This window comes from Gymnodraco acuticeps, unplaced genomic scaffold (assembly GCF_902827175.1).
Source record: "Gymnodraco acuticeps unplaced genomic scaffold, fGymAcu1.1, whole genome shotgun sequence".
Classification (NCBI taxonomy): Eukaryota; Metazoa; Chordata; class Actinopteri; order Perciformes; family Bathydraconidae; genus Gymnodraco; species Gymnodraco acuticeps.
Window position 1 is genome coordinate 2,244,471 of NW_022990693.1, and position 24,599 is coordinate 2,269,069.

A 24,599-nucleotide genomic window follows, 5' to 3' on the forward strand; every position below is an offset into this window, starting at 1 on the left:
ACTGCATCACAGTTGGTGTATCTTTCTTATTTTCAACAAGATTTACATTTTGGACAAACAGAAAGCATTTAGTTAATAGTAAAATGCACATTTTGCAGCACACACATTGTCCCAGTGCAGTCCTGCTGAACCTTGAATGAACTGTTGACATTTGAAAGTCAAAAATGTCGTCGGGGCAGGAAATAAACGTTTTCTGCTGCTAGTTTCAGTGCTTTATGGGTCACACTCATCGACTGTATATATAAGGTCACACTTCACAAGGGCCTTTCACTTTTTGCTAACCAAACTAAGGGTTGGCGATATGGACGAAGTCTTCCATAGCATACATCGTTTTACATTTTGCTGGTAGCAATAAAAAATGTTGATCAACTCTCCCTGAATATGTAACCACAAAACGAACAGTACTTCCGCAGTTTATTTTTACTAAAACGTTAGGATTTTGTTGATCATGACACACCTCTTAATTGGAGTGTTGTCCTTCTATTTTATAATAAATTATACGTTTTTCCACCTTAAAGAGTTCGGCGTGCAAAGTTTTTAGGCGTGGACTACTGAAACACGTCACGTTTTGTGGCAACTGCACCATGTCCACTGGAGATAACAGCAATATTGGGTTTCAACTTTCATGGCGAGTAATGCGTCGCCATGGAAACGGCATATGATGACGCTTCAGATGTGCTGTAGAGCTTTTTAGGGCACAATGTTTAACAATCATTTGTTGGGCTGTTTGGAGCATGTCCACTGGAGTTATGACATCATCGTGTCTCATGGGGGGGGTGACATGGTCACCAGACGAGTCATTTACTTATATCTCAATATAGCAAACGAGCCTCATCCACTGGATTTTACGGATATGATCTGTCTTGACATTTCCATTTTATGTTCGCTTCTTGGTTTAGTTTCCAGGAAGTGAAATAGATAGTAACTCATACACGGGATAGCAATTTCCGCACAAAGTCTCTCATGTATATCCTTTCAAATCACCCAACCTGAGCCTCAACAAACAGAAATGTTAATGTTTTTCTGGCTTACTTTCCGAATTCATGAGCAGAGTTGTAGTAAAGTTGCCAAATGTAAAAGTTTAGTGTTCATTTCCTACCCTGTGTGAATAGGACCCTTATGTCTGTTATCATAAGTGGCCTTATACAGTCTTAGCACCAGTGAAGGAAGGCACCTATTCTGAAAACAAAATGAGGTGTATATGAATTACAGTAAGATGATCAAAAAGCAAAACCAACAAGACGGGCAAAAAACAAATAATAAAAACAACCATATTTGATGGAGTCCATTCATATGACCGCTGGTATTCTGATGCTAACGGACAGTTCATCAGTTCAACACCATCAGACAGCTTGGTCAGAAAGGCGGTGCTGTCTGGATGTTTTTGTCCATGAGTGGGAAATGTTTCTGGAGGTGGCGCGCTCAGTCTGGCTCTCTGCTCTTGTCTTTGTAGAGATGCATCTCCTCCATCTTCTCCTGCAAGAAGGAAACAGGCATGGAGCACCCCCGGGTTCTCTGTGAGTTCACCTGGAAAACAGATAAGGCAAATAAAGACGTATTTAATTGCAGAAACAACATTTCACTTTCTAGTGGGATATCAGTGTCTCATTTGACACTAGTTGAGACATGGAAAGTCTTTGTTTTATCTGCAGAGAAAATAGTTTACACGGTGATGTGTGTAAAACAAAGACTTGCCAGGAACTCATATCAAAATCATTTGAAATGTGTGATAATGATACAAAGATTTTACAAATACACAGTGGTGCAGTAATGAGTCCTAAAACTCCAAAATGAGACTGCATTTGACCAATCCCGGACTTCATCATTGTTTTTTTTATCTGATTTTGGTTAGAGGTCTGCAATAAAGGGTGTTGTGGTGAACACGTGTTGTTCTATGGCTACAACACGTCAGTAAATATCCTACGGCAACTGTCATAAAAACGGTTGTGACTAAATAGGCTTTTTTGAGACGTGTTGCGGCTCGCCTCGAAAGTAGACGAGAATAGCCGATCGCAGCCGGGGGAGGTCTCAAAAAGCTCGCCTGAAGTTGGACAGCTCGGAGTCGGCTTCGTCCTCTTCTTCTCTCGGTTTTTTGGCGGATTGCAAACAACTTGAAGGTGCATACCGCCACCTCCGGAGTCGGCTTGACTCGGTTTGCATTTATAAAGAATGCACACATGTGTTTAATCGTTAATGTCAGATATGTACTAAGTAAATACATTTGTTCCTGCTCAAGATTAGATTCAACTTTATTGTTATTGCACATATTACAGGTACTGAGACAACGAAATGCAGTTTAGCTTCTAACCAGGTGCAACAAGCAGTAAAGTGAAAAGTAATGTACACAATCTACAGAATAACATATAGAATGAATTGAATGATGAATAAACAGTGAGGGGTATGAATACACTAGATATACACAGCAGCCTGAGAGCAGTATGAACAGTGTGTATGAATATGCTAAGATATATAAAGTATGAAAACGGTAAGCAGTGCAAGTATAGTATAACATATATGGATATTAATTTCATGATGATAAACATTGTGGAACAATGATGAAAAATGGGAATGGATGTGGCGACGTAAAACTGACACAAAACAACAACAAACTTTTGCCGAGCCAATTGGAGAGTTTCATCAGCAGCACGGGGTAAAAACCACCAATGAGCGCTCAGCTCGAGATACCAGCGAGTCGTTTCCCATCAAGCATTTTGCTTTCGCAGCCCGTGGAGAGGAACTTTTTTTTTTTATTGAACATTTTTAAAACATACAAAAGCTCGGTGAGGATATCATCAACTTATCAACATAAGTTCAATACATTCATTCACAATAAGACAAAAATAATACATCCAATAAGAGCCAGGGGAGAGAGAAAAAGCATAAAGGCACAAAAACATTTGAGAGGCATTAAGCTTACCTAAAATAATAACCCTTTGGAAATGTCATTACAAATCTTTATAGACATGTTACAAGATTGTATTTTCCTAAGGGACAGAAAAAAGGACTTGAACTCATTTATGAAACGGGAAAGGAGGGCTTGCCTCCTCTCCATTTACTACAATGTAAATGGTATTTACCCAAAATAATAATTATATTTACCAAATCAGAAATGGGAGAATCCAAATGATCAATATAATATAAAATGTGATATATTTTGAAGGCCGGAATGTTTGTTAATTTAAGTAACAACCAATCTCTCACATTTGACCAAAACAATTTAGAAAAAGGCCATGAGAAAAATAAATGTTCCAACGATTCATCAGATAAATTACAAAAGGAACATGGTTCCACTTCAAATTTAAATCTTGAATTTAAAAAAGTAGAAACCGGGTAGATTTTATGAACAATTTTAAAATGAGTTTATTTTGCTTTAGGAGAAATAGGCCATTTTATAAAATAAGATAGAGCTTTTTCCATTACAGATAAAGTGTCTAAATCGGTCCCTTGTGGAAATAAGCCTCTGTTCAAATTGTGAAAAATGTGGGATTTCAAAGAAGCATTAATAGATTTGTTATTCTTAAGAGTATCGCCAATAAATTCCAAACTAGGTAAAACTGATACAACATTTGAGTACAGTAAAGTATTATGAATCATTTCAATAAGTAGTACAGGAATTGCTTTACAGATTTTGCTATAATCTTTAGCAGTGCACGTTATATTGTATGTCGTTGAAAAAGCCAAAACATCTAGCAGTTTACCATTGCAATCTAGTAAATCACTAACAAACAAAATACCCCTCTCATGCCAATCACTCCTAAACAAGGATTTTCTGTTTATAACAATCACTCTATTGTTCCATAAAGTAGATCCATGAGGAGAAAAATTGTGGGTAAATATCATTTTCCAATAATTAAGTATCTGCTTATGAAAATTTGACAATTTGGTCGGAATCTTATTAACCTCAAAATCACATTTTAAAAGAAAATCAAACCCTCCTAGACGTTTAAATATGGCCTTTGGAATATGGAACCACATGGATTCTGGCTGGGACAAAAAAGCTTTCAACCATTTTATTTTAATTGTTCCAATCATCGATTCAAAGTCTAAAGCTTTAATTCCGCCTTTATCATATTCTTTAACAAGCTGTGACTTTTTAATGTAGTGAGTTTTATTTCTCCACAAGAATTGGAAAATAATTGAGTTTTTTTTTTTAATATTGGCCGAAGAGACAAAACATGAGTGGCATGGATAAATAAGTTTAGATATACCTTCTGCTTTAGTAAGAAGAACTCTGCCAAAAATAGTAAGATCTCTAGTTAACCAACGACTTAGAGATTTCTTCATATCTGTGATACGGTTACAAATATTAAGATCTTCTCTCCTGATATAATTTTTAGATAATGTTATTCCTAAATATTTCACTTCAGGTACCACTCTAATAGAGTCAATAATGGAATCATCACATGAATGGATAGGGAGTAAATCACATTTTCAAAGATTAAGAGATAACCCTGAAGATTTTGAAAAAATTGAAATTGTGTTAAGAGTTTTCTTTACCATGGATTTATTCTTTAGGAAAATGGATGTGTTATCCGCAAATTGACTAATTTTAAATTATTTGTCAAAGAGGGTAATGCCTAATATTTTGTGATTCTTTATAATAAGCGTTGTTAAAACTTGGGTGGTCAGAATAAATAATTTTGGGGAAATAGGGCAACCCTGTCGAATACCACGTAAAACCTTAAACCTAGGGCTCATTCCAGGGTTCAAAGATACAGAACTATAGATGTCCGAATAGATCATCCTAATTATGTTGCAGAAATGTTCACCAAAACCCAGAAATGTTAGAGTTTCCATTAAAAAGGAATGTTCAACAGTATCAAAAGCCTTGTAAAAATCCAGAAATAGTACGAGACCTTCAGTATCAATAAACTCCTGGTAATCGAGCATATCCAATATCAGTCTGGTATGGTTATGAATACTTCTGCCCTTAATAAAGGCTGATTGACATTCATCTACTAGTTGATTCAGACCTGAGTTTAACCTGTTAGCATAAACATGTGCTAACAGTTTGTAATCATTACATAGTAGGGTAATAGGTCTCCAATTATCCAACAAAAGATTATTTTTATTTGGTTTTGGAATTAAGGTAATAAGACCATGTTTCATGGTTGGCGAAAGGTTTCCTGCTGAAAGCCTTATAAAGCATTTTTCGCACATCTGACCAAAAATATTTGTAAAACTCTATGGTTATATCCAGCCCTGGTGATTTGCCACCAGACATTTGAAGAAATGCACGATCTAATTCTTCAATTTTTAGTCGATCGTCCATATACTGTTTAAAAGGATCATCTATTGTCTTTTTGAATTCTGTAAATTTACTAAAAAAGTTATCACAATTTTCTTTAGAAAACTTTGAGTTATATAAATTGCTATAAAAAAGTCTAATTTCTTCGTTTATCTGGTCTTGATTTTCAATAGTGACATCATTAACACTCAGTTTTTCAAGATTGAAGAAATAAGAAGTGTTTTTCTCTCCTTGCTCAATCCATCGCGCTCTCGAACGAATAAAAGCTCCCTTAGCTTTTTCCAAATACATATTGTCTAATTGAGTTTGTAAATTGTTCAGTTTAATTTACTCATCCAATGATAACTCAGCTTTAAGGCATACATTATTAATTTCACTTGTCATCTCTTGTTGTTTTTGTTTCTTTAATCTAGAGGAGTATTTACTGGAATTTATCGCAATCTGTCTCACACTAAATTTAAACCATTCCCATTTACTGAGAGATGACATATCCAAAGCCAGAGTTTCTTTTATCAGTTGTTTGATCTTTTTACAAAAATCTGCATTCTCCAAGAGACTATTATTGAATTTCCATATAGGTTTAAGATTGGGACTGAAGTTGCATAGTAAAAAGGACAAAGATGACACCGTGATCAGTCAGAGGTGATGCTGAAATGTCACACTTTGAGACATTATTAGTTAAACTAATAGAGATTAACCAACAATCGAGCCTAGAACACTGACCATTGTTAGAAGAGTTAAACCAGGTATATTGTGACTTTGAGGGATTATTTATTCTCCAAACATCAGTTAAATTAAGTTTAGAGGCCAAGTGAATAATAGAATCATTACAATTATGACAATGACCCCTTAAAGGAAGACGATCTAACCACTCATCAGGAACTACATTAAAATCCCCTCCGATTATAATCGTATCAGTCATATAAAGTACTTTCCATTCCTCTCATTTTTGGCACAAGATTGAAAGAAAATTATTGTTTTTAATCTTTCTGTTATATCCATAAACACACACCAGTATGTAATTAGTCCCATTAACATCAGTCACAACCATTAGCCAATGACCGTTTGTATCACTCCTGTGGTCAATTATATTTCCAGGTAACCTGTTAAATAAAATCATCACTCCAGCCGAATGTGATGTTCCATGGCTGAAAAAAAATGTTGTCTCCCCATTGTACTTTCCAGAACTTAGTATCTGCCTCTGCAGAATGAGTTTCTTGCAGAAAAACACAATTTGCCTTTTTATCCTTACAAAAAAGAAAAATTGCCTTACGTTTCAAATTGTTTTTTAGCCCCCTAGCATTTAAGGATATCAACGATAACATTGAAAGAGCAAAGATAGAAACCTTGATAAAATGCGCAAAGGAATGCTATATCGATGCACAGGAGTGAGTAACGTAGCACTTAACAAACATATTTAGTGCAATAGCTCACAACATTTTGAATATAACCTGAGACAAGTCCAATCCTAAAAAAAATAAACACTCAAACTGAGAACTTCAGCATACCTACTGAGGACCGAAATCCTGCTCCCTGTCCCTCCAGTTAATTACTGCGGTGTTTTTCACCTTATTTCGGGTCCACTCTTTTGTTGTCAATCAGCGCGAAGCCTTCCTTCAGAAAAGCTCTCTTCCCCTTTCTCCTGGCTTCTTGAACCAGTGGCCACAGCTTGGAGCGAGCCTCCCGATCCTCCTTGGAGAAATCCTCTTTGAAACGAATGTGCATCTCGCTGCAGACTCTCGCATCTTTGGACTTTTTCCAGATCTCGTCACGAACAGTCCTCATCCCGAACTGAATGATGATTGACCTCGGTGTGTTGTTGGAAGTAGCTGCATTACCCTTCATACCCAGCCGATGGACAGTGTCTACTGAGTCACGCAGCTTTTCCACAGACAGCGGAACAACTCTTGTGAGTATCCCGATCACAGCTTCTCTTGTGTTTTCTCCTTCTTTTTCAGGCAGACCATTCATCCTCATGCCCCGGCCACACGAGGACGAAAACGGTCGTTTGCGTTACTGTTTAGTGTCATATAGACCGTTCGGCCACATGAGGACGACATAATACGGCACTAAACGACTGCGGAAATGATAACGGGTCCCAAGGTGGATAGAACGGCATATGCAACGCTCTGGGGGGTCCAACGGCTCCGTGTGTGCGCCCTATACGATCATTTTCTGATAATGATGAGGCAATAGCCCCGCCTCTCCCCACCTCTGCTGCTCACCCCCGCGTCAAAGTAAACTGCACACTGAATTCAGATTATTTATCTTTCTCTCAATATGGACATAAACGCGAGTGAAGTCTTTCTGACAGGACGGAGACACCTCTCAAACTACCTAAACTAGTTATAAATATGTTTATTTTTACTGTCGGCCGGGTCACTCATTACTGGATCAGCTGCTGCATGAAACAGACACTGACGCTGTCCGAAGAGAGGGAGGAAAAAGAGAGGCTCCGTGTATTTTATTATTATATTATATAGAGTCGTTATTCATTTGTTTTAAAGCTCAATAAATAACAAAGAAGACCTTTGACCGGCACTTTTATAAATTTGTCGGAAGATTGAAACTTTAATATACGTTGACTGGCGAAAAACTCTGCCCGGTTCCCTCGGCCCCCACCGCGGAGAATAAACAGAAGGGCAACCATGACAACCATGCTTCTTCGCTGCTTTTGTGGAGGAAGTTACAGCGCCACGTACAGGCTCCTGCATATGTACTGCAGCTTCTCCAGCGGTTGGAGCTAAACGGAGCTGTCTCGTGTGGACAGACACTATCCGGATGACTATTGCGTGTGGACGGAAGCTTTTTTGCGATTGCGTTTGCGTTAATCCTATGCGTTTAGCCGTTTTCGTCCTCGTGTGGCCGGGGCATCAGATTCCACCTCCGTTTGTAGCGGGCTTGCTCCTCGCCAGACTTACGTAGTAAAGTGTTATCTTTCAGAAGATCATCAAACTTTTTCTGAAGAGCAGAAATGTCGTTCTTATTTTCTTTACCTGCTTCAGTGTTTGCTTCAATGCGTTTTTCAAACTTTGTTAACAGCTCTGTCTGTTCATCCATTTTTCCGGATAAGACTTGTATTGCCTGGAGAATGGTGCTGCTGCTATCCTCTGCCATTTGTGTTTCGCCATGAACCTTTGATTTCTTTGGATTCGGTCCTTTAGTTGGTGTGTGGTCCCAATTTATTTTGTGTCCCTTAGAGTTGTCCGCTTCCATGTCCTCAATATCCGAGTCGTCACACGCCTCACGGAGAACTTTTAAGTTGTAATCGTGGTCGGTCATGCTAGCAGGCACTTTATGTCAAAAGAGTAAAATGTGACTATTTAAGCTTCTATAATAACTTAAAGTGTATCATGAATAAGCTATTGCCTGTCAGTTTTGCAGTCAAGGACTCAAATCTAAACTTTTTTTACGAGCCTGCAACGTTGCTGCTTCTCACTCCGCCATCTTGAAGTTGCTCCCCCCGTGGAGAGGAACTGCGCCGCCTCGCCGCGCCTCGCTCTCAAGGCTGCGGGCGTCTTTGTCCCATGAGATTTCAACGTCTCATGTAGGCGAGCCTCCAGAGCAAGTCGGACAAAATGACTAACCATCATGCAACGCACTAGCAAGACGTTGATCGCAACTGCGCAGGTCTCGCTTGTCTCAAACAAGCCTAATAAGACTAAATGTGATCACGTTGATCATTAGCTGCCTTTAGCTTAGCAGTGGTGATGCACAGCATGTGACCGAGTTTGTTTATAGCCAAACATTAGCTTTTTACATCTGACGATTGCACTTACTCTTCAAAATAATGCTGTTAATATGTGGAGATTATCCTGCTTTTTTCCAAAGTCCAGTGGATAAATCCCATTACATTTTGTGAAAAGAGCGCTTGTAATGCTAACTTCCAGGTCGGTCTACCAAAATACGTCATCACTACATCACTCTGTTACACGCTTTAAATGACTTTCAAATAACAGCAAAACTGTTCATTTTCACCAAATGAATTTAACCTAGGCTACATATTTTACAATGTGCTTGACAGTAAGCAGTATTGGTGATCCGCATGTAGCTCCTGTAATAGCAGCTTAAAGTGAATCACTGCTGGAAGCTCGAACGTTGTAGCCCCTAGTGATGGGAATTATGGCTCTTTGAAGGGAGCCGGATCTTATGGCTCCGTTCCTTTGCGAGAGCCGTTCAAAAGAGCAGTTTTTTTTAAGGGGGCGGGGTTAATAGGTTTATCTGCGAAATATACCTTTTATAATTCAATCAAATGTAGCCCTCCATCCATCCATCCATCTTCTCCCGCTTATCCGTGGTCGGGTCGCGGGGGTAGCAGTTCCAGCAGAGAGCCCCAAACTTTCTTTTCCCTGGCGACATCAACCAGCTCTGACTGGGGAATCCCAAGGCGCTCCCAGGCCAGCGAAGAGATATAATCCCTCCACCTGGTCCTAGGTCTACCCCTTGGTCTCTTCCCAGCTGGACGTGCCTGGAACACCTCCCTAGGGAGGCGCCCAGGTGGCATCCTAACTAGGTGCCCGAACCACCTCAACTGGCTCCTTTCGACGCGAAGGAGGAGCGGCTCAACTCCGAGTCCCTCCCTGATGACCGAACTTCTCACCTTATCCCTAAGGGAGACACCAGCCACCCTGCGGAGAAAACCCATCTCGGCCGCTTGTATCCGCTTGTATCCGTTTCAAATGTAGCCCTGTTTTGACTAATGATTTATGTGTACACATCACTTAAATCATTGCATTTACAGACCCTTGTAACTCTCTGATTGTAGAACCACGCAAAAAAAGAAGAAGATAGCAACACTTATACAAACTGAAACTGACAACAAATCTTTGCTGAGCCTAAAAATAATCATAAATAACATAATGAAAATAAATATATTGCAATGCTCAAAACAGCAGCAGCCCGGTTCTACGGGGGTGCATAAGGGTGCATTGCACCCTCAGTTGAGTCGTTATGCACCCTCATTTGAAAAATGAAAAGTGAAAAAGTGAATATTAAATATTATAATAATAATAATAATAGTAGTAGTAGTAGTAATAATAATAATAAGAAGAAGAATTTAGTTGAAATAAAATAAATTGTAATTGTGGTTAAATAATATTGTCTGCTGCATTTATTTGGTCAATTTAAACGGTAAGTAACGTTATTATGTCAGGTGTGCGTGACCTGTGCCGCTGCGCGTTCGTCATCTGCAAGGTGCTTACACAGCAGTCAATGATGGACATCAGAAAATGGTTAAAACAACCAGCCCTAATCGCCAGCAGTAACACTGCATCTACTGGAGGTAATAACAGTTCAGATCATGGGGAGATTACGTTACCCGCGGCCACTGTCGTGGACACTAACGCCCGACTCGCCGGCTTTGCCCGCCTCGCCCATGGAGGCGTAGCAGCCGCAGCCGTCTTCGTTGCCCCAAACACCGCCACCCCTCAGCGGCCCGCAAGTGCCAGAGGACCTCGGCAAAACAGAGCCTGCCCAGGTATATTTCAAAAAGTATACTCAACTTGCCTAACCAGTGGGGTAAGGCGCTCATTTTGCAGCTCATGGTTTCAAAACAGAGATTGGCTGGAATATTCATGTAAAAAAGATGCCATCTTCTGCTATGCATGTAGACATTTCGGTTTAAGTAAGTCAGATGCCTTCTCTTGTAAGTGATAAGGGACTGGGAAGGCATGAATCAAGCAAAGAGCACATAGATCCATAGATCTCTTCATGTTGCTCTCAAAGTGCACCAGATTGATGCTTTTAACTTCAATATTTAAAAAAATAAATCTTCCCGGGGGAGCATGCCCCCGGACCCCCCTAGAGGAGGTGAGGACCCCCCTAGAGGGTGTTAGGTCCACTCCCCACTTATAAAAATAGCACTTTACCCCTGCACCCTCTCTAATCTCAGATGCACCCTGAGTCCTTTTGTTCTGGAACCGGGCCTGCCCAACAGTCTCTAATCCTTGGATATTACATGTCACTGCATGCATGCACGGAGCACCCGTAGCGCGGAGATCATCATATCATTCTGTCTTGTATTACTTAACAAAAAATAAATGGTTCGTTCGCGGGCGCGAGCCGGCTCCCGTCGTTCACTTAAAAGAGCCGGCTCGTTCGCGACCGACACATCACTAGTAGCCCCACATTGAGTCACTCCAGAGATCTAGACTGACATACTGACATGCTGATATTTATAAGCTAGACAAAAACAGAGAAACCCACCTTGCAGGGACTCATGTCCTGTCTCCTCTTTCTCTCTGGGGATGCGTGAACAAGCGAGTTGTGGTGAACTCCTCTCCTGTCCTTCTTCTCGGGGGTCCAAACTCCAGGGTCCGTCTGAGTGGAGCAGTCAGACGACGTGGAATCACTGCTGTTGCTTTTCCAAAGAGCGGTGCCCTGGTGGTTTTCTGTCTCATTACTTTGGGGGAAGACAAAGGTCTCCTCTTCTATATCTGCTAGGGAACAAAACATAAAGACTTCAGTGTCATCTTATAGAGAGGGAATGTTTGGGTGTTGTGCGTACGACAGAGAAAGACTTACTCCAGGTGTTACCCTTGATTCTGGTGTCGGGAGCTGGGGTGCAGGGGCACGACCCGGTGGTGTTTTTATGTTTCTTTAAGCAAGCTATTTCCACCAGATCTCTACAGTGCCTGTGGCAGTTTATCCCACAGTCTGAGAGAAGGAAAAAACATGGACGATAAAAAAAAAAGCGTTACAGCTTTACTCCTGACCTTGATAACTCTGTGGACGTATGCAATTATGAATTTTGATCTTACCTTTACAATGGTATCCTTGTTTGATGACTCCCCACAACTACAAGAGAACAGACAGGACACATGTCACACTTCAGTTTGATTTGGCCATTTAAAAAGGATATAACGGATACTCACAAAGCCTCCACAATTCTCGCAAAACGTTGGCCGCTTGTACGTGGTTTCGTGGAAGTTATGCGTATTGAATCTGTAGCCCAGCTTGGCACATATCGACATTCCCCTCATGAAGTAAGAGGTGATTTCTTCATGGCTGATTTCTCCCTCCCTGGGCAGAAAATTCCCCAAAATGTAACAACAAAAAGTGAGGTCGTTTTTTTACAAACAGCTCATGCTGATTTGTGGTTTTACATCCGACCACGTCACTGCGAGATGCCCTTCCTCACCTGTCAGCTTCGTGAGTGCAGAAGGAGAAGGGGAAGTTGGCTGCTATTTTCTCAAAGTCGTCCAGCGAGATGTATCCATCCTGGTTCTGGTCGTAGTTTTTCATGATGGACTGCAGGGGGTGACAGAGCAATCAGACAGTAGAGGATCAGTTGGTTAGTTCTGCTTTGTCCTGCCATGTAATAAGGAAGTGAAAAACAGGAGGTTGTTGCAGAGTCACACACTCACATCCACCATCTGTTTGACGTGTTTAGATATGGTGTCAGGGTCAAGCCTGGGGGTGACCCCTGACCCCCACTCGGCCACCACGGGCGCTTTCACCGGAGCGACGGGCTGTGGAGTGACACATGCAGTGGTGAGACACGAAGAACTGCACATGTGAAACCAGAAGAAAAAGAAAGAGCACACCCACCACATAACATGCTTCCCTAACGTCTGCAGCGCTTTGATGTGGCTGATTTTTGATGTGTTTCAGCAACGAGTCTGTGCTTTTGTTTTGACGAAGATTTGACTCCCACTGAGAGCACACCCTCTTCTTGTGAAGAGAGAAGTGTGAGCCTGATGGCGTTAGTTAGATAAAGCTTCAAAGAGAAGGAGTGTGCAGCTCTACTGACCTGGATCTTGGTGTTTCTGGGTTCCTTGTTGTATGAAAGTTCATATATCTCGTCCTCGGTGTAGTATAAATCTAGGGAGAGCTGAAGCAATAAAAGAACATTACATTACACGGCATTGAGCGCTTTTGGCTACATGCCCGTCCTGATCAAATGTTTTGAATCCGAATTCTATAAAAGTAAATCATCTCTGGGTCTCTGTCTCGTACCGTGAGCAGATGCAGGAGGTCTTTGTTGGCCTCGAAGGGCGGCGTGCAGCTGTGGATGGCCACCAGGTCACTGATGTTGCTGTACAGGTGCTGCAGTTTGCTCAGGTTGATCTTGTCCTGGTCGATGTAGTCCGGCAGGGCCTCGTTCAGGGAGATCAGGTCCTTCAGGTGGACCCCCAGGATGGGCACCTTGAAACCGCTGCACTCGTTGTAAAGCCGCCGGTAGTTGATGTAGTTGCTGCGTGAGGAGAGCAGCTCCGTCATCTCACTCAGGGCCTGAGAGAGGAGAAGGGTCAAAAAGGGATGATGATGATGATGGTAGACCAACACACCAATACAGACTGTTACACCACTGCAGTATGACTGACTTTTACAATAGGAACTGTTGATGTACACTTTTGTACATTTGAGTATTATTATTACTAGATGCTACCTCAGTTACTCTTTTGGTTCAAGTTCTTCATTATACTGCATACGTTTAAGGACATAGTTGTAGTATGGACAACTGGTCAAACATATATATACATTTTTAGATATGACAGAAAGAAGTTGGAAGTAATAAAAAGAACTTTCTTTGTTAAGAAATCTTTTGGTGGCTCACATTAGCTAAGTAAGTAAGTAGATAAGGCTAGCTTAAAGGGGACAAGTAGAAAGATGTAGACACGGACAGGGAGCAGCGTGATTTTGAGTTGTCGTTAAGAACTGTATTTTTATTTTTTATTTTGAATGGGACAGCTTTAGTCCCTTCGTCAGCAAGTATAAGGTTGAGGGCACAGAGTACCGGAGTTTTGGTGTGTAGTGGCTAAAAGTAGCATTTGTGGTTTGTGAGGTTAGTGTGTTTTAATCCTGTCCTGTTAGCTTCTCATGTTATTCTGTGTCTTTGTTTTAGTCTTTTACTGCTTATTCGTGTACCCATGTAAGTCTGTTTACGCCAGCAAGAATATTTGCTGCAAGGCTGTAGCTAACAGAGTCCAAACTAACCCAAACTACACACAAGGCTATAGGGCAGGGGTGGCCAACCAGTCAGAGGTTAAGAGCCACATTTTTTCTATGTTACTGCAAAGAGCCACATCAAACACACAGTCACTGATACCGCTTGTTTCAGTTTTTTGTTTTCTGGAGACAAGATTTCAACCACGTCACTGATGCATTTTTGTGGCATTGGGATATATATTTTTTCAATCCTCTGGAGCAGAGAGAGGAGCTGTGGATTATTGTTATTGATTAATGCATCAGTGTTTCTTAGGGTCAAAAACACTAAACCCACAAATTAAAATGAAAGCGTTTAGTTTATTTAATAAAAGAGCACATGTTCAATGTGAAAAGTGACAGTAGTTATAGATTATTTGCAATTTGGTGCTATATATAGCACACACGGCTCTTATTAAAACGGCGCTTTCTCACCGGAGTACTTTCCCCCGTCATTCTTAAAGTACCGATACTAATGAAACGGCGGAATCTTAACGTTTTTAACGGCAGGGTATCGCGGTACCTTTCAAGTATCGGTACACCGTGCAACACTAGTCAGGAGTCAATGTCTCTCCCCCAAACTCACACATATACAATTCGATATGAACTGAAGAGCCGCATGAAACTAGGCAAAGAGCCGCATGCGGCTCGAGAGCCGCGGGTTGGCCACCCCTGCTATAGGGGAATGGGGCTAAGGATTAGCTTACATCCTAAAACCGTTGGGGAGGATGGGCTCTTGTTTTTGCGTATGTATGCCCAGTAAAGATGGGAGACTCTAAGTGATATAGGGTTTTGTAACTACCTTAGTGATGTCGGGGGTCAGCAGGTTGGAGGTGTCTTTGAGGCGGGAGATGGAGCTGTGACAGAGGCCCCCGGTCACTGCCATTAGAGTGTTAAAGTTTTGCAGAGCTCGAAGTCTCTGCAGAGGAAAGAGTAGAGTGAAAGTCATTTTTGATCAGTTCTTGGTTGTCCAATCCCCCTTGTGATGTTTGAACCCCTGATCCAGTTTACCTGAGCCACGTGGATGAACTTAGTGAAGACCTGGGCTCTCTGCTGGGCCGTGTGTCTGCTGAGGATCATCAGCTGCACCCACTGAGAGACCCCGTTACACATCATGACGGAGCGCTCCAGAGCGGGGTTGTCCCTCACCGAGCCGCGCACCACGTAGCTGCGGTAGTCCATGAACTGGCCAATCAGAGAGCAGCGTTTATGCGGGAAACAACTGTTTTTAATCAGTTTTTCAAGCAGAAGTGTAGAAATCTGTCACAAATTCAACCCGATCACCATTTACCAACCACCTGATTGTATTATGAATCACTGTTCAGTGCAAGAGGAGAAACAATGTATTACTTCCTAATGCTTTTACTCTTCTCTTCCATAAGAGAAAACTATTCTCCAACATCTAGAAGGAGCATTGAAGCTGACTTATTAATTAAAGAAAGCTATTTTGACATGGTGCTATCTTTACATTGACCAGCTTTCCGGTTTCATTCCTATGTATGTTCTGAGGGGGTTTACAAAGTAGGCTGTTTTCTGATGAATAGAGTGATGCCAGAACGAGTCCTAAAACCCTGAAATGAGTAATGAAATGGTTCAGCACTTCCAGTTCCATAAGTGTTTTTAGTTAGAGGCCTGATAGAAGGTCTGTGGTTAACACAAGCTGAAGGGATTTGAATGTTTTATTGTACAAAATCATTTTCAGTACATATCCCTCCGAAGATTCTATGTGTCTTAAAAACAGCGGTTGCTAACAATTGGCTGAATGAGAATACTAAACGTCATCATGCCAAACATCAGCTGCTTTTAGCATAGCGGTGGTTCAATTATTTATTTTATTTAATCGTTTATTTGAACCGGGACAGTGCACATCGATGAGCACTTTAAAACAGAACAATGCTTACAAGCGTAAATGAGCCGGATTTGAGCTTTAAGCTAATTTCCATCCGCAGTCCCGTCACATACAACATACAAGAACATGACATTTATATACATAGCACAAATAAATACATGACATGCAGCCTAGCGTTAGTTTTTTTACTTGCCTCTATCTAACAAATTATAAAGGTTGTGATAATATGTGAAGATTATCCTGCTGATCAAAATGTTTAACTTTTATAAATGTGTTTTTGCCACAGATTTTATTGTCTGCAATATTAACCTAATTGAGAAATCCCATTGCTTCTAGTCTTCCGGGTTCAGCCTACAAACATACTTCATTACTGAACCACTGTGGAGTGATACAAAGGAAAACAATTCTAAAATAGCACATACAGTTTATTTAATTAGATAATGACAGTTTTTGGTTTAATGCTCATAAGCTCTTTTTTAGGATGTAAGTAATGAAACCGTCCATTGGGTCTTGCTGGAGAAATGCTCAAATTTGCAAAACAGTAAGTAATGCGGCAGATAATATTCACCAATCAAAAGGTATTCCTCACAATCTGGTCATACTAAAGCTTTTTTTAAAGACTGGGCCCTTTACATTGTGTGGCCGATAAACCCTCAGCAACAAGGAATGGATTTGACTCTATATATTATAGGACATTTAGCATTTGAATTGGGCTTTGGTCAATAAAGTGTGTTAATTCATCTATTTTGTAGAAACGTTCATACTCAGCGAGTGTTTGTTTTGGTCCTGGCAACCTGACAAGGCCTCATTAAGCAAAGTAAAAGCAGTAAACAGTTCTAAGCTGTTGCCTGAACTCACTGAGACGTTGCAGAAGTTCTTGAACTCCAGGTAGCTCAGGTGCTCGGCCATCTCATGTGGCTCCATGTGGTCGAAGATCAGAGACACCTTCCTCTTCTTCACAGAGGGCGAGGGTGCCTGGAACATGTTTGCATGAGGGCCTCTGGGGACAAAAATAGACGTTCATTTTTCTATTTATAGAAAAACTCTATTTTCTATTTTTAGTAAAACATGTTTGGCTAAATAACGCCATTCCTCCATGCAATTGGGGTGAATGAAACAAAAACACGGCTCACAAGCAGGAGTTGTCGGCGAGTTGGGAGTGCGTTTCAACTCCATCGGACCGCACCAGCGCCCACAGGTCCCCCATGGTCTGCTCCAGGAGGGGGTCCGCCTCAAACACCGCCGGGAACTGGCTGATCCACTGCCTTGCCAGCAAGCAGCACAGGAAATATGCTTACTACCCGCACAGAGAGCAGGATAACCAGTTCTGTCACACAACATGTGCCCGGTGCCCTTACTCACCTGATGAGGTGGCAGATCTGAGTCCGCTTCAGGCCCCTCTTATCCGAGGGACAATCCTTATAAGTGAGAGAAAGAGTCAAGGATCTGAAACACCCTGTGCAAGAAGTGGCAGAACATTACACTAGCAGGGATATATATTTCAAATCTGCTTGTGGACAAAACAAAGCCACGGCTGTTTCCCTGATCTGATTAAAGGACGTGGACATGTGATCGGGAGCAGTGCCCCTGTGGGACCTGCACTGAGAGACAGCGGAGGATATAGAGTGAGAAGTTTCTGGGCGAACATCTGAGATGGCACCACCCAACCGTGCATCATCAGGGTCATATCGACCAGCTGGGACCCCCTGGGGCTGGTGAGCTTCCCCTCTGGATCTGCAGCCAAAACACAGCAGAGGATTGGTTAAAACAACAACAATAACACCAGGAAGTGGACAAGCAGGGTGGGTCAGTGGACAAGTTCAGCTGGTTTTAGAAACTCAGCTCCATTTGAGTGGGCTTTAGATGTTCATACTGCTCTTCTCCATGTGCTTTGTTTTTCTGGCTGATTGGACTTCAATTTCCTGTAGGAGTGAGTGTCTTACTGTATTAACCCTGCGATAAAATGACCATCCACCATTGGAGAAAAATCCAACTGTATATTAGGGTAGAAATAGGCAATTGAAGGGAAAAAAGACTTAGACAATTGTGTCTTATTTACTTTGAAGTGTACCTTTTCATAAAAAGAGCAACCAAGTGAAAGTCAATGTCTATCACTGGGTTGTTTATGGCAGTTGGTAAAAGAAGGGCTTTATTGAAATGGACTGGCATGTGGGGGTTTCACCACTAGTGCACAGTTATTTTATTATTATTATTAATATTATTATTATTATTATTATTATTATTATAATAAATATTCAATCTCCAAGACAAGGTGACTATTATTATTATTATTATTATTATTATTATTATTATTATTATTATTATTATTACTATTATTATTAATAGTAGTAGTGGAATACTTTTTATTGTTATAATTAATATTATATTTCCCTGGATTAACCCAGATTGACCCAGGACCTTATTATTATTATTATTATTATTATTATTATTATTAGCATTAGCATTATAATAATATGAATAATACATTATTATTAGTAGTAGTAGTACTAGTAGTAGTACTAGTAGTAGTAGTAGTAGTAGTAGTAGTAGTAGTAGTAGTAGTAGTAGTAGTAGTAGTAGTAGTAGTAGTAGTAGTAGTAGTAGTAGTAATATTAGTAATATAAGTATGTTTATGTTATTATTAATATATTACATAATTAATATATTTGTATACATTATTATTTCAATTATTCAAGTTAAAACTTTAAGCACCACAAAATAAATCTAATTGACCTCCTTTAGTGTGGCAGGATGACCTCTGCCAATCAGGCTGTGTGTGATCTGTACATCAGTATTATATGACAGGTTTTTGTGATGTTGATGAATTGACCAATGAGGAGTGAGAGAGCTTAGAGAGGAGAGAGAGAGTGGTTCAGTGCAGCATGGGAATAGCTGGTTGGCCTCAGCGGTCCGACAGAACAAAGCTTGATTGTATGAGACTGCCCTTTGTCTCCCCCGCTCCGCCCCCTCCCTGTCAGTCTCTCTCAGTCTGCACCCCCCCCTCCTCCTCCTCTCTCCCTCATCCCTCATTTATATAACCTGCTTGTGATGAAGAGTAAAGACACATGACAAAGTTGGGGAACACGCTGACACGTGGCGACTGACCGAAGCAGTTCAGGCAGCGCTGGATGAGCTCATCCAGGCTGGCAGCTCCGGGGTTGGGGGCCGAGCTGGGGCCCTGCAGGGCCCTCGTGATGTCCTGGGGACTGGGACATGTGTTCCTCCTGCGTTGGACCATCTTTCTGCTCTCTCCATGGGGCTTCCTGAGGGGGTGAGAGACCAGTCTGAGACCACAACAACAACACAAACAACTACTGCACTTATTGGAATACAAAATATCCCACTCAGAGGAGAATGCAATGTGTATCTGACCCTGAGGTAGAAGAAAACCTGGCTGCCAAAAGGGCCAAAAACAAGGAAACCTAACCGGGAAAATGTTTTCCACAATTCTCAAAAAAATTCAAACAATTTATTTAATCAGAGAAAGAAAAACTAAAGGATCATACTGGGAAAATGTAAGAAAGCTGCATTCGCACATCTATGTTCCTTCTTTTTTTATTGATGTATTAAATGTACATGTTATCGTTCATCATAATCAATCATTTGCCTATATGATTTGTGAAATGGGACTTTTTGTTGAATTTGTCTGGGAACAATTTTTCCCAAATTCTCTAATAGACACCCAAAATTGATGAAATCACACTGAGTATGATGTATATATTACCAGTTATATCTTGTTTAATAATCAAAAACTGGTTTTTTTGGCTACTATGAGGGGTTATAAATGGGACTTGGGTGAGTTTTTAGTTCAATTCGTTCATTCATGCTAAAAAAAGAACATTGTTTTCCTTGTAAAGAACAACATTCTGCCTTAGTTGAAAATGTACAAATGCATATTGTGATTGCAATTGTTTGCACAATGCTTTGGCAGTACTGAGAGAGAAAGAGTCAGACATACAGGAGGATGAGCAGCGTGGAGATAAGTAGAGCAGCGTGTGGTGAGGTGTTGCAGGTCAGCGTCTGAGGAAATGCAACATCTGATAAGCTGTCTGACTCTGAACCATCACACACTCACACAACAAACATGTGTTCCTGCACCTGAAGCTGCCAGCATCATCAGGCCCACTTTATGGTGAAACAATCCAGAAAGGCACATCATTTGTCAATAGCTCACACACTTTACTACATTGATCATTTATTTAATTGCTTGAGTTGTTCCTCATAGGTGGTGAAGGACATTTCAACCTACAATTATATGTCAATGTGTATCCATTAGTTAATGCATGCATTGTATTTTTTTGTAAGCTGTCATGATGGCTTTTTATAATGTAGTGCAGTAGAAGTAAAAAGCACCATCAACTAAACATAATAAAGTACAAGTACCCTAAATTGTGTTTAAGTATTATACTTGAGTTAATGTACTTAATGCATTGTCAGAGTTTTCGTTTCAATGGATAATTCAAATTAAGTGTGGTCATGTTTCAATCATGAAAAACAATTTTTTTCTGTTTGCCAAACAAATACTGCTTTCAAAAGCTCAAATTCATTTTAATGCAATCGCAATTACAGAGACGATTGATGTGCTATTAGTTAATAAGGTATATATAATCATAATAACCTGTACGGTGGCCCTGAAGTGCAAGTCAAAACAACATTTCAGAAAACACCACAGCATTTCAGAAAACACCACAGCATTTCACATTGGACTGAAAGGGTATTCCTTTAGGGAGAACACTTCTTGTTTGTGATTGGACAGAGCCAGAGAAGCACTGCTGTGATTGGTTGTTTTTGCTGCCAATCAAGAAATGACGCTTCATGATTGGTCAACACCCGACAGCGCAACATGTCCCAAAACATCAGCCGTTAGCTGTTAGCACTCAGAGCTCACAGCTCCTCATATCTGTTCAGAAACTGGACAAAAGTTAAACAAGTACAAACCACAGACTGTCTGTGTCATGGAGAATACAGTCTCTGCTTTATTTATGTCTGTATGACGTTGTTGTGAGTGTGGACGGAGCAGCTACAGGTTAGTTTAGCCTGATGGGTCCGATTCCATTAAGAAAACACGCATTTTAAAAGCTTTTTCGCCTGCTGTCTGTCTGCAGACTTGTCAAAGCATTAATTCATGGTTTTTACTAACCGGTATCAGTATGTTGTGTAAGTGTTTTCTGAAATGCTGTAGCGTTTTCTGAAATGCTGTAGCGTTTAGTGAAATGCTGTATTGACTTGCACTTCAGGGCCACTGTAGACTTCAACCTCTCGCATGAATTTGAAAACCAAAGTCAACATAGATGTGTTTATTAGTTGAGAGTTACCGGTCAAAGTTGCCATTACATTGCCTTTGTGGTAGTATTGCATGATTTCCAACGATAGTTACATTAAACCATGACGATCTAAACCAAAATCTAAATTTAAGATCTGTACTACAATATGTCACATATCTACACAGACACTGGTTTACAAACCTTTGTAATTTGTATGCGTTTTCTGAATAAAAAGTATCTTTCAGTGCCTGAGTGTATAAGAGCAGCAGAGTTTGAGTCTTGCGCTGCAGCTGTTATTGACAGCATGAAGGATATGTTGTTTTCGAGATCATCATTCCCTCCAAAGGTTTGCTTCCACTGGACAGTGTTGATTGTTAACTGTCTCCTTTGGCTTTCAATGGTAAAAACTTTTTCTTGGTAAGATGCCTGAAAAATGTCTGTGTTTACTGAAAGCTAAAAGCTGATTTTCACATTTGGTTCTACGACATAAAATGCATCAGTAAATACCCCACTGGTGAATGTCCAAAGCTTCTATGGGGCATAAAAGCTGCGGTTGCTAATAAGTAAATAAATAAGACACCCCAACTTCATCTCGTTAAACATTAACCCCCTTTAGCTTGCGGTGGTGACGTGAAGTCATGTACTATAAGCGTAATGTTTCCTTTAAAGCGTATGGTTAGCTTATAGCTACTGGCAATGCATTTACGCTTCAACTATTATAGTGTTAATATGTGGAGTTTTTCCTGCTGAACATAACATGTTAGTATCATATACTGTGTTTGCAGACCTTGGCAAACACAATGTAAAAATACTATTGCTTTTGGTCAGAGATCCTTGGTAACTTCCCGGCGGGCCTACAGGAACACGTCATCTCTGCACCGCTCTAAACCCTACAGTAAAGATGTTGAGTTTGGTCAGCCAACATTCAGATCAGATAGCAGCACTTATTTTCTAATATGAAGTTGTTAATTTTGCACGTATAAGTTGCTCTTATAAAACAAAGGACACTTTGTTGATTAATGCTTCCTCTTCAGATCAGGGTCTCAACGTCTTACTTTATTTCACAATAATCAGTAACACACCCTGTTCATCCTCGGATAGTGAAGGCAAAGGGATTGATCTATATGCCTCCTCCCAAATGTTTAATGAGACCACAGTTTAAGTAAACCCTGACTATTGTGTGTGTGTCCTTTAAATTGTGTCTGTAGAAACGGTGGTTTGCACCGCAGTGAAACTGTGTTGCTGTGTACTGCAGCTAATGTCATGATATTACCAGGAAACACTTTGAGTTCAGAGAACTGGCGGCTACAAGTTCCCTGAATGACCAGACCTGCATCCTCTTCTCTCAGCCTGTGTTTGTGTGTGTGGCTCACACACATATCATTCAACATGCACATGCTGCTTTATGTACAACACATGGATGGACACTCATGGATGCATAGTTTCATAAAGGCGTATGTTCTGACATTCACTGACCTATTTATACCACAAGAGCTGCCCTCCTATCTGTACGTGCTGTCACAGTTATCACAGCACATGTTTACCCCTCAGACATGGGTTCAGATACCCTGATAGTGGTAAGTCATGGATGTCTGAAGAGAACTGGATACAGCGTTTGAGACGAGGCCTCGTTCATTCCTTTGAAAGTTACTCAGTGGTGCATGAAGCCAACATTGGCTGACTCTAGAGAGGAGAATTACCCAGATCTGGGCCCATAGAGCATGTGCACTTGCATTGTTTTCCTTAAGCCTGCCTCCAATCCGAAGCGACACAAAGTAGCCAAACGGAGGTGGTACTTGACGTCATTTGGCCCAAATACTTTTTTTCATTGACTTATATTTGGAAATAAAAATGTCAGTTTTTTTACGAAAATCAACTTGGCTGTACCAACACTTGAAAAACCTTTAAAACTTGTAAAACAAGCTAAAAGCTGAATCCAGAGTCATTTTTGGTGCTGCTGTGATGGAGCGACCGGGAGGTGGGGTTTGGATGGATGTGGAAGATCCCAGAAAGATCTGCATACTTTAGTTCTTCGAGAGTCAAGCCGTTTTGGCTTCATGCTCCAATGAGCAACTTCGTAGGAATTAACGTGGCCCCTCCTCCAATGCTGTATCCAGTTCTCTTTATACTTGTGGTCTTTGGCTTCATTAAATGAATGGGGAGGTAAACAACTCAAATGATTTGAATTAGGGCTATTCAAGTACTGGGCTATTCAAGTTTTTACCAAAAAAAGATGAAAATACTCTGATTTACAGACATTTCTTTACCAATGTAAGTGAATGGGAAAAAGTATCTTTGGCCGCAATGATGTCACGGACTGACATGGAAGTTGTTGCAGCACCGTTTGGCCAAAGAATGTGCTTCAATGCCCGTCTCACTCCTCTACAGTATTGTCCAATGCCGTTACCCACCATGAGAGATCAAATGTGTCTCTGTACCCTTGTGTGTTTCTGTCCACATTGTAAAGCCACTTGAGGAAAATATGTCATTTGTGACCTTTGGCTTATATAAATAGCATTAACCTAACTTAACTTTATGTTAGCCAACTGTATACATGTCAAAAAGGCTTAAAGTGCTTACAGTTTGTTGTTCTCCTAATCTCCTTAAAAAGGTTTTCATCTGACGACAACACCATAGCATAAGTCTCTTATAAATTACAATCAACCTGTTAAGCACTGAGCCTGTTTTTTAGGTCTCAGGCTCGAAAATGACATTCCCAGAACAAATGACCATATCTTCCCTTCTAAAAAGGTTAAATTAATAATCTTTTTTCTCAAAGTAATGATAAACCTGTGAGTTGGATGTAGAAAAGTCAGAATCAATATAGATGTTTTTTATTTTAAAGAAAATGCAGATTGAACATAGTAAAAAACTGTAAATTATAGTGTCCGTCCAAAAATTATTTTTTACTTATAGTGAAAACCACCCTTGGACTAAAAGCTTTAGGAATCCAAAGTACAACATATAATAAGTACCCTGTATCAAGATTGATGCAAAACAAGTGACATTTAACCTTTTTAGAGAGGTTTAGTCTTTTGGGTGGATTTTCCATATCTCTGGCCCCCCTTGGTCGATTTTGCTGATTGACATCTCTTTCTAACCGTCAGAGCCAATGGAATTGAGGGAACGTTCCCCATACACACACTGCTTACCACATAAGGAGTGAGAGAGATGCGTAGAAAAACCGGAAGCTGGTGGCTACCATTAGCAGCTAATTTTTCTTCTCCGATTTTTGCATACAAATGGGATTATGGATTATCAATACTTTTTTCAAAGTGACAGACATTGCTATAACCTATGGATTAACCTTCAG

The 24,599-nt window shown here is 40.6% G+C and overlaps 1 protein-coding gene across 2 annotated transcripts in view; it reads right to left on the bottom strand.

Annotated features, from left to right (window-relative positions):
• Positions 1–6: 6 nt before the first annotated feature.
• rasgrp4 (RAS guanyl releasing protein 4) overlaps positions 7–24,599 on the bottom strand; it is a 31,615-nt gene continuing 7,022 nt past the window's right edge. Inside the window, exons 2-17 of one of the 2 annotated variants that reach the window (XM_034230598.1) lie at positions 19,128–19,285; positions 17,645–17,756; positions 17,385–17,447; positions 17,156–17,287; positions 16,881–17,022; positions 15,185–15,358; positions 14,976–15,092; positions 13,205–13,480; positions 12,999–13,079; positions 12,613–12,717; positions 12,387–12,496; positions 12,121–12,268; positions 12,007–12,043; positions 11,771–11,902; positions 11,453–11,685; positions 7–1,527 (exon numbers count right to left, since the gene is read on the bottom strand). In XM_034230598.1, the coding sequence (XP_034086489.1) occupies positions 1,423–1,527; positions 11,453–11,685; positions 11,771–11,902; positions 12,007–12,043; positions 12,121–12,268; positions 12,387–12,496; positions 12,613–12,717; positions 12,999–13,079; positions 13,205–13,480; positions 14,976–15,092; positions 15,185–15,358; positions 16,881–17,022; positions 17,156–17,287; positions 17,385–17,447; positions 17,645–17,756; positions 19,128–19,285 (2,125 nt within the window). In that variant the 3' untranslated portion in view covers positions 7–1,422. The remainder of the gene's footprint in view (positions 1,528–11,452; positions 11,686–11,770; positions 11,903–12,006; positions 12,044–12,120; positions 12,269–12,386; positions 12,497–12,612; positions 12,718–12,998; positions 13,080–13,204; positions 13,481–14,975; positions 15,093–15,184; positions 15,359–16,880; positions 17,023–17,155; positions 17,288–17,384; positions 17,448–17,644; positions 17,757–19,127; positions 19,286–24,599) is intronic. The other variant, XM_034230599.1, reaches the window with a different exon arrangement.